The 15,043-nt window shown below is 41.1% G+C and overlaps 1 protein-coding gene and 1 long non-coding RNA gene across 12 annotated transcripts in view; one reads left to right on the forward strand and one right to left on the reverse strand.

Annotated features, from left to right (window-relative positions):
- Window positions 1-7,630, reverse strand: part of LOC123765886 (protein bric-a-brac 2) — a 146,750-nt gene extending 139,120 nt beyond the window's left edge. For 4 of the 11 annotated variants that reach the window (XM_045754737.2, XM_045754743.2, XM_045754741.2 and 1 more), the window contains exons 1-3: window positions 7,368-7,626; window positions 5,834-5,934; window positions 297-947 (exon numbers count right to left, since the gene is read on the reverse strand). In XM_045754737.2, coding sequence (XP_045610693.1) covers window positions 297-947; window positions 5,834-5,914 — 732 coding nt within the window. In that variant the 5' untranslated portion in view covers window positions 5,915-5,934; window positions 7,368-7,626. Of the gene's footprint in view, window positions 1-296; window positions 948-5,833; window positions 5,935-7,367 lie in introns of all 11 variants that reach the window. The other 7 variants (XM_045754739.2, XM_045754738.2, XM_045754735.2 and 4 more) reach the window with 3 other exon arrangements.
- A 3,697-nt stretch (window positions 7,631-11,327) lies between these two features.
- On the forward strand, window positions 11,328-14,318 carry LOC138372082 (uncharacterized). Its single transcript, XR_011230704.1, has 2 exons — window positions 11,328-11,466; window positions 12,890-14,318. It is a non-coding gene; the product is annotated as an uncharacterized lncRNA (long non-coding RNA).
- The last annotated feature ends 725 nt before the right edge of the window (window positions 14,319-15,043 follow it).

Here is a 15,043-nt window from a genome sequence, read left to right on the forward strand (position 1 = left end):
GCTGTAAATTCTTCACTCACATACAAAAATAAATAATCGCTAACAGAACCTAAACACTTAACCTAACCAATGCCTAAATATGTACAATATGCTAATACTATATATATATTAATATTAATTTATATTTGAGAAAATTCCTGTTTTGAATGAACAGCATGTTAAAATTTATGAATGCATCTGTGGGGTCGACAGCTGGATGGAATGGCCTTGATCCGAGAACGAGTTGATTCACAAGATTGTTCATATACAGTATCTGAGAAAAACTATGGAAGCTATCTTAAGGAAGGACAACTTACCTCAGGTCTAAGAGCCTTGTCAGTTGGATCATTTTCAGCATCACTTTGGGAAGACGCACCCAAGTCTTGCTTTGTTGAATTCCCTAAAGGCTCTGTAGATGAGGAGGCACCCGGATGATCTGTTGAATTGCTAGAATTACTACCACAGCTTGATGGACCTTGCGCCTTGACTACTGGTGCTCGAGAATCATTATTCGTTACTTTCGACTTTTGAGTTTCTCTGGAATTCACCATTCTGTCACTCTCAGAGGCCGGCAATTGGTTCTGTCTCGAAATGTTTTGGGTTTCTTCAGTTCTCTTTCGTTTGCTATCAGTCAAATCTCCATCCCTCGATGAAGACCTCTTGTTTTCTCTAAAATCCCTTGACGATGGCCCCTTGGAAGGCTCTGCTAGACCCTTGATTCTCAGTGCCTCAGCAGCCTTCATGAGCCCAGTAAGTTCAGTCTGTAGAACATTTACTTCACCCAAGTACATGTAATTGAGCAGTGCTTCGAGATCTTTGTATGCAACATTGGCAACAACAATCACTGGGTGTTTGCATGCTGTTTTTTCAAACATCTGATCAAAAAAATCACTGCAGGTAGAGAGGACCAGCTTGTGGACTGGATAAAAGCGTCCATCACACGCAAGAGTAACATCACAGTACGCCTCCTGAAATGGTTAAATGATTTCATGACACAAAGTTCTGCCAGTTATACTGCACCTGCAGACCAGAACAGATTACAGAGGAAGGAATTCCTAGCCCCTCTATTTGGACACATCTTGACACAAAAATACTAAGAAAAAATATAATACATAAGAACATAAGAATCAAGGTAACTGCAGAAGGCCTATTGGACCATACAAGGCAGCTTGTATGATTGTTTCAAGCGTGGGTTGGATATGTATATGAGTGGGGTTGGGTGGTTATAAATAGGAGCTGCCTCATATGGGCCTTCTGGTCTTCTGCAGTTACCTTTGTTCTTATGTTCTTAAGACAAATTATTTATCAATCATTTAATCACTCTTCTTTACTCCTGTCCTTCACTAACTTTAGTCTCTTATGCACAATATACAGTACTAGTATACATAATACATAAACAACATGTATTAAATTTCATACTAATATACAGTACATTCATAAATATTTTCACTATCAATTTATTTTTTAATCTAGCTATTAAAGATTTTTTTATCTGGATGCTAAGCGAGTAAATCTACTTAAGCTTACTACAGTATGGTCAGACTATAGTACAGTACTGTATCTAGAATTTTGTTATTTTTACCATACTCACCATATTATTTCATAATTTTTTTTTATTAATTTTGTGAACAATAACAAAGCAGAAGGGTTAAGGTGCATAGCCTTGCTTATTGAATAAGTTCACCATCCCTAAAGGTGTATTACCTTCCTTACTGCACGAGCTCACTGTCCCTAAAGGTATATTACCTTCTATACTGCATGAGCTCATTGACCCTAAAGGTGTATTACCTTCCTTACTGCACGAGCTCACTGTCCCTAAAGGTATATTACCTTCCTTACTGCACGAGCTCACTGTCCCTAAAGGTATACAGTGGTACCTCGGAATGCGAGTGTCCCTGTATGCGAGTTTTTCGGAAGACGAGCAGGATTTACTCCAAAAATATGTCTCGGAAGGCGAGGGTTACCTCGGGACGCGAGTTTGTTGATACGTGTACAGGCCGACTGGCGCGTGGTGGCATGGCGATCGCGCCTCAGTTTACCAGTGTCTCGTGTCCAGTGACTATCCCACCATAATTCTTCACAAGGATTTACAGTTTTTTATCGGTTTTTTGGCCATTTGAGCATAAAAGTTGTCATTATATATCTTGCCATGGGTCTCAAGAAAGCCATTGGTAAGGTTCAACCTAAGAAAATAGCTGTGAGTAGAGGCAGTAGAGGATGTCCCTTCTTGATTAAGAAAATGTGTGAAGTATGGGAAGAACTGCAAAGTTTTGTTGAAAAAACTCACCCAGATAAAGCTGTAGCAGGCCGTTGCATTGACCTTTTAAATGATAATGTGATGTCTTACTACAGACAAGTGTTAAAATGTAGGGAAAAACAAGTGTCATTAGACAAATTCTTAGTAAAACAAGCAAGTCCTAGTGGTATGCAGGCAAAATGTGCCAGAGTGTGCATACCAGTGAAGTCCTCACTGCCTGATGTGATAATGGAAGGGGACTCCCCTTCCAAACAGTAACTCCTCTCTTCCTCCCACCTCCTCACCATCTTCCATACGCCTACAGCAATCAACAGCAAGGTAAGTAATAACTTGAACATAGTTTTGTAGGTTTATTTAGATGAATTAGGTATAAAAATTAAGTTTGATGTGGGGTTTTTGGGGTAGTCAGGAACGGATTAATTCATTTCCTTTTATTTCTTATGGGGAAATTAGCTTCGGAATGCGAGTTTTCGGAATACGAGGCGTCTCCAGGAACCAATTAAACTCTTAAACTGAGGTATGCCTGTATTACCTTCCTTACTGCATGAGCTCACTGACCCCAAAGGTGTATTACCTTCCTTACTGCACGAGCTCACTTAAGAGATCTTGTATAAAATGTGTCTACTCCTACAGTTAGTGGTTGCAGGGTTAGTGGGCCACAACCCGACTTCACACTACTACTTCAAATTGCCGTCTCATCATCCTAATTTTATAATATATGTTTTGCCAAAGTGTCTGTCTCACCACTCTAATCATGAACTACACACTGATGATATATACTAGTAAAACATTCTAATTGTAAGTTACATGTTATTGAATTTATGTGAAAAAACCGATGTTTGATTTACACTGCTATATATTAGTATTCACCAAGCATTTGTGTCTCCACTTATGACACCTATACATCTACCTTCAATTACTGAGGCTTTGTAAATATACAGTGGAACCTCGAGTAACGAGCGGCTCTATCTACGAGCATTTCGAGTAACGAGCAAGCCACTCACAGAAAATTTCTCGACTGACGAGCTTGCGCTCTATTAACGAACGAAACCACATGGTGCTTCCTAGCGTTCTCGCTGGTTCTCGCAAATTCTCGGATGCCTCCGACGACAGTGTTGTTGTTGTATCATGCAGGACAAGCTTCCCTCTGCATTTATTTGTGTTTTTCTTTGTTTTTTGTGGGTTTTGTGACTACAATTTGTAACGCACGATGTCGCCAAAGAAGCTGCTTGCTAAAGACCGTGTTGGCAAGGGGAAGAAAAAGACAATTACTGTAGGAAATGAAGAAGGAAATAATAACAAAGCACGAGCGTGGTGTCCATGTGACTGATCTCGCCAGGGAGTATGGCAGGTTCTCCTCAACAATTTGCACCATTTTGAAGAGGAAGGAACAATTTAAGATGCTTGAAGTGGCTAAGGGAGTTACCAAGGTTACCAATAAACGTCCAAAAATCCTAGAAGTGGTTGAAAAGCTACTGCTGGTCTGGATGAATGAAAGGCAATCACATGGCAATAGTGTCTCTGAAGCCATTGTTTGTGCAAAGGCTCTATGTGGACCTTGTCAAGAAGACACCAAGTGCATCGTCTGAAGATGAAGAGATATTTAAGGCACGTCGTGGATGGTTTGGGAAATTTAGGAACAGAAGCGGTATACACAGTGTTGTGCGACATGGGGGAGGCTGCCACCTCTGATAAAGCTGCTGGCAAGAAATTTGTGCAAAGTTCCAAGAATTTGTTGCTAGAAAGGAGTTCTTGCCCAAACAAGTTTTTAATTGTGACGAGACTGAACCTGTTTTGGAAGAAAATGAGGAAGAGGATCTACATCACGCAAGAGGAACAATCTTTGCCTGGCCACAAACCTGATGAAGGATCGGCTTACTCTCATGCTCTGCACTAATGCAAGTGGCGATTGCAAGGTCATGCCGCTCCTCATCTACCACTCAGAAAATCCACAAGGGTTCAAGGAGTATAAAGTGCACAAGACGCGACTGAATGTGATGTGGAGGTCCAATAAGAAATCCTGGGTCATGCGGATATTCTTCAGTGAATGGGTCAATGATGTTTTTGGCCCTTCAGTGAGGAAATTTCTTGAAGAGAAGCATTTACCACTCAAGGCCTTGCTTGTGCTCGATAATGCTCCTGCACATTCTCCACAGATGCAAGAAGATTTGTTTCCCGAAAATCAGTTCATCACCAAGTTTATTCACTCCACTCCTCCAATCCTCCAACCCATGGACCAGAAAGTCATTGCAAACTTTAAAAAGTTCTACATGAAGGCCTTGTTGGAAAGGTGTGTTGATGTGATAGACAATACAGAGCTGACCCTCAAAGAATTCTGGAAGAACCACTTCAATATCCTTGGTGCCTTACATCTGATCGATAAGGCCTGGGAAGGAGTGACACGGAGGACCCTAAACTCTGCATGGCAAAACCTGTGGCCTGAGGGTGTCCCCAGGTGAGACTTCAAAGGTTTCGGTCCTGCATTTACATCTGCACCTTTGAAAGACCCAGATGTGCATATTGTTGCTCTGGGACAAACTTTGGGTCTGGAGTTGGATGCTGCTGATGTGCAGGAATTAGTGGAGGAGCACAGTGATGAACTGACCACTGAGGAACTCCTGAAACTTCAGAAGGAGCAGAATCAAGAGGATGTACAAGAGCTCTCATCAGGGAAGGAGGAGGTAAGGCAGGATGCTGCTGCCTCTTCCAGTGAGATCAGGGAAGTGTTGGGAATGTTTGAAAAGGTGATTGCATTCTTGGAAAAGCATCACCCTGATAAAGCAGTGACAACCCGCTGTGTGAACATGTTTAATGACAATTTGCTGTCTCGTTTTAGGGACATCCTAAAACAAAGATGAAAGCAATTGTCAATAGATATATTTTTTGCAAAAGTAAAGAAAAGAAGAGCCCATGATAGTGAACCACAACCTGGTCCCAGTGGGGTGAAATTCCCAAGAAGAGAGAGAGCGCCTGCCTGACTCTGAGGTGGATTATCCTTCCACACCATAATCCTCTCTTCTCCTTCCCACCACCTCATCGTCTCCCTCAAGCCAGCAACGACTCTTCATAAGGTAAAGTACAATTGAAAACAGTAAAACAAAACATTTATAATTACATGTGCAGTATTATATTTACATTATAAAAATCATACAAGTATTGATGTTTTTGGGGGGTGGAACGGATTAATTTTATTTCCATTATTTTAAATGAGGAAATTAGTTTCTAAAGACGAGTTTGCCACATAACGAGCTTGGTGCCAGAATGGATTAAATTTGTTAATCGAGGCTCCACTGTACAGTATATGAAAGTGTTTGAGATTCAAAACACTATGAAGTCGTTTATAAGAATAATAACCTTGGGTTGTGAAGCTTTCTACCTCGTAAACTGTAATAAATATAAACAAATCTGCCATGTTGAGAGTGAGATATACAGGTTTTCTAAGTGGTTGTGTAAATGCTTGACGAATCCTAGTGCTGTTCAATCAGGCCAGAATTGTTACAGAGTTTATAACTAACTACACTTTACAGATTTAGCTTTAACTGAACATTTTATTGTGAAACAAATGAGACTGATGGAGGGATGATGTTGACCACTCACCCTTTTTCTCACACCGGAGAGCATCTTGAAGAATGTCTGGCCGTGGTCATTCCACCGCAGTGATAACAAACCTCCATCCATTGCTCACAACTCTACGGCACCTGCAAAATATAATAATGTATTTAAATATACAGTAAAGGGTTGACATGAAAAACATGGAACATAATTTCCATGATATTAGGGTCAAAAAATTACATAAGAAAAAAATTACATTCCTTGCTGAAAATGATGGAATGTTATCAGCCACTGACACTGCTACTAAATGCAATAGTTTCTTTTCATCCATTGGCACTTCCCTTACAACCATCCCTAATTATTATTAAGTGCAACATTACATACCTTGGCATAAGCAAAATTTTTCATACTGTGTCTCACGAAAGATTGATTTAAAATGAAGAGGCTCGTGGCATTGAGAGTGTTATTCAGTTAGAAAAGGACATAGTTATTCCAAAGCAAAGAATTAGAATAAGTGGATTTAGACAGGATTGAACAGCTGCACTTGGAAATCCAAAAACTCAGAATTCCTGTAAAATGATTTAGATAAGCTTTTAAAATGGACAAAAGTTTAGCAGATATAATTTAATGTTCAAAAAGGTAGAGTTCTGAGCCCAGGTGATAAATTACTTGGTATTAGCTAATGTTAAAATTGCAAAATCTGAATGCAAGAAAGATCTTAGAGTTGTGATTAGTAGAGATATTAATCAAAATTATAAAACATTCATAATGTAAAATACTGTAGTTATAAGACAAATGTGATACCGAGATTTATTTCTAGAAGCTTTAGCAATAAAACTCCTTTTATTCTTCACCTTTATATTGGTCTTGTTAGGCCCCATTTAGATTATACAGTTAAGTTTTGGTCTCCGTACTAGAGAATTGACAAACTTAATTATATATAAAAGGAGATGACATGATAATCCCAGGAATTGGACACCTCCCTTATGAGGTCATGGAAGATTTAAAAGTTTAATTTACATTCTCTAGAAAGACAAAGAGTTGGAGGTAACATTAAATATATAAAGGGATGAAAGGTAATATTAATTTGACAAACATTTCAACACAAAATAGAACATGGAACAATTGATACAAACTGGATAAGGTCAAGTATAAGGTTAAGTAATTATCAAAAAAAGTCACCATGCCTGGATTGGATAAGATGAGATTCAGAAAAAGACTAGGTAAATATTATTTTGGATATATGGTTGTTGATTAATGGAAACAATTACCAGACATCATAATAAATGTGGGATCACTGGAGTTTTTCAACCAGAGATTTGAAATATATGAATGAGTTTGAGTGGATATAAATAGAAGCTGCTTCATATGAACAAAAAAAACTTTTGTTTCCTTTATTCTTATGTTGCACCTAAGAATTATTTATATATATATACTCTTAACAATTATACAACGAGCTTTGTTGAGCAGTCTTGTGTATAAAATAAAATCAAACCTACCCAGCTCGGGCTGGGCACCAGTATGAAGAGGAGCGACTTGACCTACAAGCCCCCTCCACTAACCCAACACCACAACTCACAGGAATAAAAACGTCGTTTCCTCCCGTAGTTGGCCAGAGTCCACCTCGCCACACCCACACACCTCCAAGCTCTCGCTCCAATATAACCAAAACTCGGGGGTACGGTCGGAAAAGGTGGAAAATATCGGGGAATAATCGGCAGGTCGTGTGTCCTTGAGGAGGGATTGTTTACCATCAGAGTTCCAATAATGTGGCGCTGACCACACTAGTTCCTCCCGAGGCTGGTAGCTCTCCCTCACCACCCTCCTATATACTGACGGAGTGTGTATACATTAATAATTTTGTAACTAGCGTCAAAAATTTTTATTTGCTTAGCTAAACGAATTAGAGGGTTCAGTTCCTGAACCGATTATGTTCCTTTGTAATCCTTTACACCACCTCCCACGGGGTGGGTATGGGATGCATAATAAAGAAAGAAATTGAATCGATATATACCTATAATATATATATAGAGGGAGTATATACCTATAATATATATATAGGCTGAGTTTATTTTAGTCAATAATATATTCAGGATTAACGTATACATGCTGATTATCCGGTAAAATGCAGTTACAGGAGTTATAATTATAGCCCTTCAATGACTGCTTTTAAGTCCAACACTAGACCAAACGCATATCATATTTAATTACACTTTAGTACATGTTTGCCAATAGATTACGTCGTTCTGGGATCAAGACATTCAGTGAGTTTCTTAAATTGACTCAAGATCAGTTGTTATATCAACATGTAGCATCAATATACATTACTGGACCTGCCGTACAATGAACTAAACACAAACGCTGTTATTTCAACATCTTTTAAAGGTACTTTCATCAGATTTTTCCTTTCTAAATGCATTGATAGCATTTGAAGACTTTAATTAGAGAATTAAATTATTTCAGAATTTTACAATATAATATAACGTACCAACTGAACCTTTCATATAGAATTCGTTAGCAGCACATTGTTGTTATACCTAAGTTATTTTTTTATTAGCAAAATTAGGTTGTTTAGCTAAATGAATTGTGGTGTTCAGTCCCTGAGCACATTATGTGCCTCCGTAACCCTTTCCACTACCGCCCACAAGATGATTGATTGATGAAGATTAAGCCACCCAAAAGGTGGCACGGGCATGAATAGCCCGTAAGTGGTGGCCCTTTGGAGCCATTACCAGTATCATTAGCTGATACTGGAGATCTGTGGAGGTGTGACTGCACCCTACAAAGAGGTCGTGACCTCTGCCACAAGATGGGTATGGGGGTGCATAATAAATTAACTAAACTAATAAAAAAATAAATAATACATTGGCACAAAATCCTCAAATCAAATAAATCTAGGAAAAATAATACCCAAATTTGTAACAAAGTAGATGACAAATTCCTTGGCGTTCTCATTGACCACAAGCTGAATCTCCAGGGACACATTCTAAATATATAAAAAAAAAAGTTTCAAAAACTGTTGGCATTCTTTCTAAGATCAGATATTATGTACCACGCCCTGCCCTGGTGACTCTCTATTACTCCCTCATCTATCCATATCTCAACTATGGTATTTGTGCTTGGAGTTCTACTACCCAAAATCATTTACGTCCTCTAATTACTCAACACAAAGCTGCTATTAGGACAATATCCAACTCTGGCCCAAGACATCACTCGGTACCCCTACTCAAATCTCTGAATATGTTATCTATTAAGTCACTGCACATTCTCTCATGTGTATTATACATATATAAAACGCTGAACTGTAATGCCAATCCTGACCTCAAAAGCTTCATTGAAGGTTGTAACAGAACCCATGAGCACTACACGAGAAATAAATACAGTTTTGATATTCCTAGAGTACGACTTAATCAAACTAGAAATGCTCTACAAATCAAGGGACCCAGATTGTGGAATGACCTTCCCAACCATGTTAAAGACTGTACCTCTCTCAACCAGTTTACATTGCTTGCAAAAGTAACGAGGCCATAATTCTTGACACCCAGGTCTCGGCTGACGGCTTTTCACTCTCCCGGCCACACCAGAGCAAATGTGAATGGTATGGCACCCCCCGAGATCCTTCAATGGGTCAGGGACTACACCGGTGCTAATGCAGTCTCTACCTCCTCAATCACTTTGAATTGGAGAGGTGGGTTCAGCATTGAGAGTGCCCGTGTTCTTAAGAGGTTGGGCTTGACCAACGGAGATTTGGAGATCTGCTCCGTAAAAGCCCTAACCTGGACCTATTCGATTTATCGTATGTGGTCCAAGAGCACGGGAAGGGGTCGATCATGATCACCCCTGAACAAATATGTTTATTGTTTGTGATGTGTGTCTATGTATGTATTAACACTTACTGAACGGGGTGAGAATAGCTTGAGCTACCTCATCCCTTTGTGTGTATTTTACCTCAATAAAAAGAACACTGTTTCCCAAAAACGGTGGGTTTTCTGAGTGGAAGAAAACGTATGTCTGGAAGCCGACTTTAACCGCCCCAAGCTGCGCGCGCATTGACCCGAGGTTATATAAACCGGGACGGAGACGGTGTGGGCCCCCTTTCCCCAAGCCAGCAGCTGCTCTTACATACTAGCTGCAGTGTCACAGGCCTCTGGCCCCTAGCTTTGTTTTCTTAGATTTGTTTTCCCACAAGTTTCCTTATTTTACTACTGAAATTTATGCAGTGTTAAGCTACATGTTTCTTTAGCTGGTTTGTTTTAACTTTTGGTCATTGCCTATAAGTTTGTAGGTAAAGTTAGCTAGGTTAGGCTAGCTGCCGAGTCACAGGCCTCTGGCCCCTAGCTTTGTTTCATGGACTAGTTTTCCATAAGTTTCCTTATCTTATTAATGAATTTAACGCAGTGTCAAGCCCCATGTTTCTTTTGCAGGTTGTACATTTAGGTTTATTTAACTTTTGCTTATTGCCTTTAAGTTATTAGGGAAAGTCAGCTAGGTTAGGCTAGCTGCTGTGTCACACGCCTCTGGCCCCTAGCTTTGTTTCCATGGACTTGTTTTCCCACAAGTTTCCTTAATTTACTACTGAAATTTATGCAGTGTTAAGCTGCATGTTTCTTTAGCTGGTTTGTTTTAACTTTTGGTCATTGCCTATAAGTTATTAGGTAAAGTTAGCTAGGTTAGGCTAGCTGCAGTGTCACAGGCCTCTGGCCCCTAGCTTTGTTTCATAGAATTGTTTTCCATAAGTTTCCTTAATTTATTATTGAATTTTATGCAGTGTCAAGCTGCATGTTTCTTTAGCTGGTTTTACATTTGTTTGTTTAACTTTTGCTATTGCCTTTAAGTTATCAGGTAAAGTTAGCTAGGTTAGGCTAGCTGCAGTGTCACAGGCCTCTGGCCCCTAACTTTGTTTTATGGATTTGTTTTCCATAAGTTTCCTTAATTTATTATTGAATTTTATGCAGTGTCAAGCTGCGTGTTCCTTTGCTGGTTTTACATTTATGTTTGTTTAACCTCTGCTTTGCCTTTTATGTGATTATGTAAAGTCAACCAGGATGTGTTAGTTGTAGGCGTCTCCAGACGTCTCGTCGGGCCGGTTTAGCCCGCACGTTCGTCCTAGACGTTGTCGTAAGTCCGGTGTAGCCCGGTACATTTGTTCCCAGTTTTTTCGTCCGGCTGGTATAGCCGGCACGTTCGTACCCAGACGTTTTCGTCTGGCCGGTGTAGCCCGGTACAGTTGTTCCCAGACGTTTCGTCCGGCTGGTATAGCCGGCACGTTCGTACCCAGACGTTTTCGTCTGGCCGGTGTAGCCCGGTACATTTGTTCCCAGACGTTTCGTCCAGCTGGTATAGCCAGCACGTTCGTACCCAGACGTTTTCGTCTGGCCGGTGTAGCCCGGTACCTTTGTTCCCAGACGTTTCGTCCAGCTGGTATAGCTGGCACGTTCGTACCCAGACGTTTCGTCTGGCCGGTGTAGCCCGGTACGTCAATTCCACCACGTTTCGTTCGAATGCTGTAGCACAATATTCCCGTGTTTTCCTTGGTCGCGTGTACCAGATGTTGGTCTGCCTGGAGTGCCCGGTTACGCGGGCCCCTTCCTCATCCCAAGTTTTCAGCGTCCAGCATAACGCCTGGCCGTGCGGTCTGCCGCTTGAGCTACTTCAAATCAAATCAAATGTTTATTTAGGTAAGGTACATATATACAAGAGGGTTTACGAGTAATGGATTTAATTCTAATTATTGCGGTCATTTTTAATTAATTCTGTTCAATTTATTACATTCCTTTATTTAGACTTTCAGCTTGATTAGTTTCATTACGCGGCAAATTTAGGAAATTTATAGCATTGCTTACACCTCCTGCCTTAAAAAAAAAAAAAAAAAAAAAAAAAAAATCTATTCGTAAAAGAATTCGTATTTCCATGTCAATTTAGTAAACAGGAGCCCGCTCCTGTTTTGGTGATTTACGTTCCTCCATCATTAACCAAACGCTTAATAAAATAACTTGTTATATCCTTAGTCTCCCAGTCATGACGTGTATTAAGATTAGTCTTCCTCAATTTAGCATGGAGCAAGCCTCTGACTTTAGATTATTCCTGCACTTGTTTTATGAGCCATTTCCCTCAGCAATTTGTTACTGCAATTTATGCATTGCGTTTGCTCCATGTTTTATACAACTTTTTCTGCCGCGATTAAACTTTCAGTTTATTCCTCAATTTAGTCGGAAGGTACTGCTGCTTCTCAGCCGACGTCCTTCCTGTGACGAGTTAAGCCGGCGATGTTTCAGTTTTATATTTATTTGGTCATCTAGCTAGGCGGCCTCCCAGGCCGCTGGTTTTCCAGACGTGTTGTCTGCCCGGTGTAGCCCGGATGTCACTGCGGCCTCCCAGGCCGCTGGTTTACCCAGACGTGTTGTCTGCCCGGTGTAGCCCGGATGTCACTGCGGCCTCCCAGGCCGCTGGTTTACCCAGACGTGTTGTCTGCCCGGTGTAGCCCGGATGTCACAGCAGCCTCCTAGGCCGCTGGTCGCGAAGTTCCAGCTGACGTGTCTTTTTTCACTCCTTTTCGTTATTGTATTTGGTTGTATTTACCTCGGCTCAGTGTTAATCCCGTTTCTCTAGAGTTATAGTCCAGCTTCATTTTGAGCATACTTTGTTTTGCAATTTATAATTATTTATATAATTAATTATAGTTATAATTGGTTTATAATTTTATTATTTACACCATTTTATTTAAGATTATTCATGTAATATAATTTATCACATTGTTAGGCTTTCACAACGACGTTGTCCCAGCCGGTGTTGTTCCTGCAGAGGATGGGCCAGCTGGTGGCTCGGCCGTAGCTGTTGCAGCGGGCGCCCTCACAGACTCGGCTAGTTTCAGCAGACGATGTTACAGCTGCTAACACCCCAGTTCCATCTTAGGCTTCCCGGCAGCCGATGCTTCAGTCAGGAACCTCCAGCTGAAGCGTTCCACCCGACGTTGCGCCCAGCAATTTATTTTCTTCCATTCTGTGGCACTTGCCGTCATCGGTTATTTACGATATTACATTGTATTCTTACATTGTACGATTATTTACGACATTGTATTCTTAATATTATTCCTTATTACAGTTACTGGATGACGGTTCCCTGCCGTCGATTTCACTTTGCTCCTGTTCTAAAAGATGTAGCCGAAGTTCACGGCGCACTAGCTGCGGCTTGCAGACGCTCGTTGACAACACAACGACTACACTCAGCGGCCACTTAAGGCAGACTCCTTGGCTTCTATCCAGCCCTATCACCCGTCTGGAGGCAGAGATGGGATGGAGACCAAGGGTAATGTTCCCCGCTCACATTCTACATCCGCTTAGGACACAAGCATGTTATAGATTTGGCTTTAAGAATTGGTTCTTATTCCATTTTATGGTTTATGTATATATTGCTTTATTGTATATACCCGTTCTTGGTATATGTATTGTTATATTCAAGATTTATAGTGTTTCGTATTATCCCTGTTTATAGTTGCTTTGTGCTTCTTTGCTGTTCTCCTACTGGCTTTCTCCCACCTTTGCTCTTAGCAAAGGTACTTCCCCCCTTCTGTTTGCTGGAAGATTCTTAGAATTGTTAGCCCCCTTCATTGCTTCAGTATAATTGTTCGGAAAACTCTTTATTCATCCAGGATTGTTAATTAAGGAATCTCTTAATTCCTGTGCCGGGCTCCCTCCCCCCGTTTTACGTCTCCGTATTGATTCAGCTAGGGTTTCCCTCTCGTCTGTGCCCTTGCCTGTCACGATAACACTGTGTGCCGCTTCTGCCCACCCTTACTGCCTTATATCTTTCAGCCTGGGGGAGGTGATCTACGCAACAAAAAATCGACGCACGCTCCGACTGGACCAGGTATCGCTTACATGGTCAGGAATCGACACTCTTCGGATCCTACAAGCGCAGTGCAGGGCGCACGCATACCCTAGCCCAGCGAGCGCCCCCCGGCAAGTTCCACCCGGCCTGTGCCCAGTGAACAGGCAACACTTCCTCAGGGCGATTAATTCGCGCTGCCCTCGCAGAGATAGGCTCGCCTTCAGCCGACCACGCACTCTTACCTTTAGAATTGACAGGGCCACTCGGCTCTCTTGACGGGCTAGCCATCGGAGTTAACGGCGGGTCCAGCAACCAGCTGCAACACCCAGCTGACTACGTCCGGGACGTTGTTGCACTGCCATTCTGAGGCCTCCTTGCGACCAGCGGGCCTCGCCCTTCGGGGGGGGGTCCGGCCAGCTGGCCTGCGGTGGGGGTGCAGCGCCGGTCCCCAAGTGTCCCGCTGTCCGCAGCTAATCCTTTGCCCAGTCTACGTGCTAGTAAGAGTAAGGAACCCCTTCTCCTTAATCCTTCTCCCGCTGGCCCTCCCGGGATTGGGGGTGCTCCGCCGGAACCCCCAAAGTGATAAGCCTGCAGATAGCTAAGAAATATTCCCATGAATTGTAATTAGTCTAATTAATGCAACTTTCATTTACTACCTATGGATGTAGTTATTAATTGTAATTGATCTCTACTTTATCATTAAGGATTATTCATTATAATTATTCCTTAATACTTTATTGTTATGCACTAGTCAATAATTATTTATCATCCATCCAGATTAGCTATTTGATTCATTAAAATAATTGCTTATCATTATACTATTTGTTGTTATTATTATTATTTATTATATAATAATAATTTTATCTATTAATTTGTTATTTATTAATTTATATAATAAATTAATTTATTATATATTAATTTTATATATTAATTTATTATTCATTATAAATAAACAAGTCCCCAATCTGAGCACGTTTTCTTCCAACCTCAGAAAACTTATTTCAATTTCAAAACCCCTGGACATGGGCATGGGTGGACTTCCCTTGTGCCCCGATACCCAGAAGTAACTAGGGTGAGTGGACTCCGGCTAAGTTTACCGGACGTCATCTTGGGGTACCACTTCCCCAGTGGCTGATTGCGGAGATAAGAAGTGGCTTGACCGAACCCGTGAGAGGATAAGCTATAAGGCCTGAAGGACACATGCGTGCATGGTCTCTACCTCTCCGGGGACTTGACTTGTTTCAAGCCAGGCATGTCCTCCCCGTGACATTATTTTTTTCATGCACGTATGCCATTAAAATTGATCGTCTCCTCAGGAGACGTTATTCATTTATTTAGTGACATGCCATTTTATTTTGTTTCGTGTTATATTTTAATGCCATCCTCTTTTTTATTTTTAAGAACATAAGAACAAAGGTAACTGCAGAA

The sequence above is a fragment of the Procambarus clarkii genome, chromosome 37, assembly GCF_040958095.1.
Source record: "Procambarus clarkii isolate CNS0578487 chromosome 37, FALCON_Pclarkii_2.0, whole genome shotgun sequence".
Taxonomy (NCBI): Eukaryota; Metazoa; Arthropoda; class Malacostraca; order Decapoda; family Cambaridae; genus Procambarus; species Procambarus clarkii.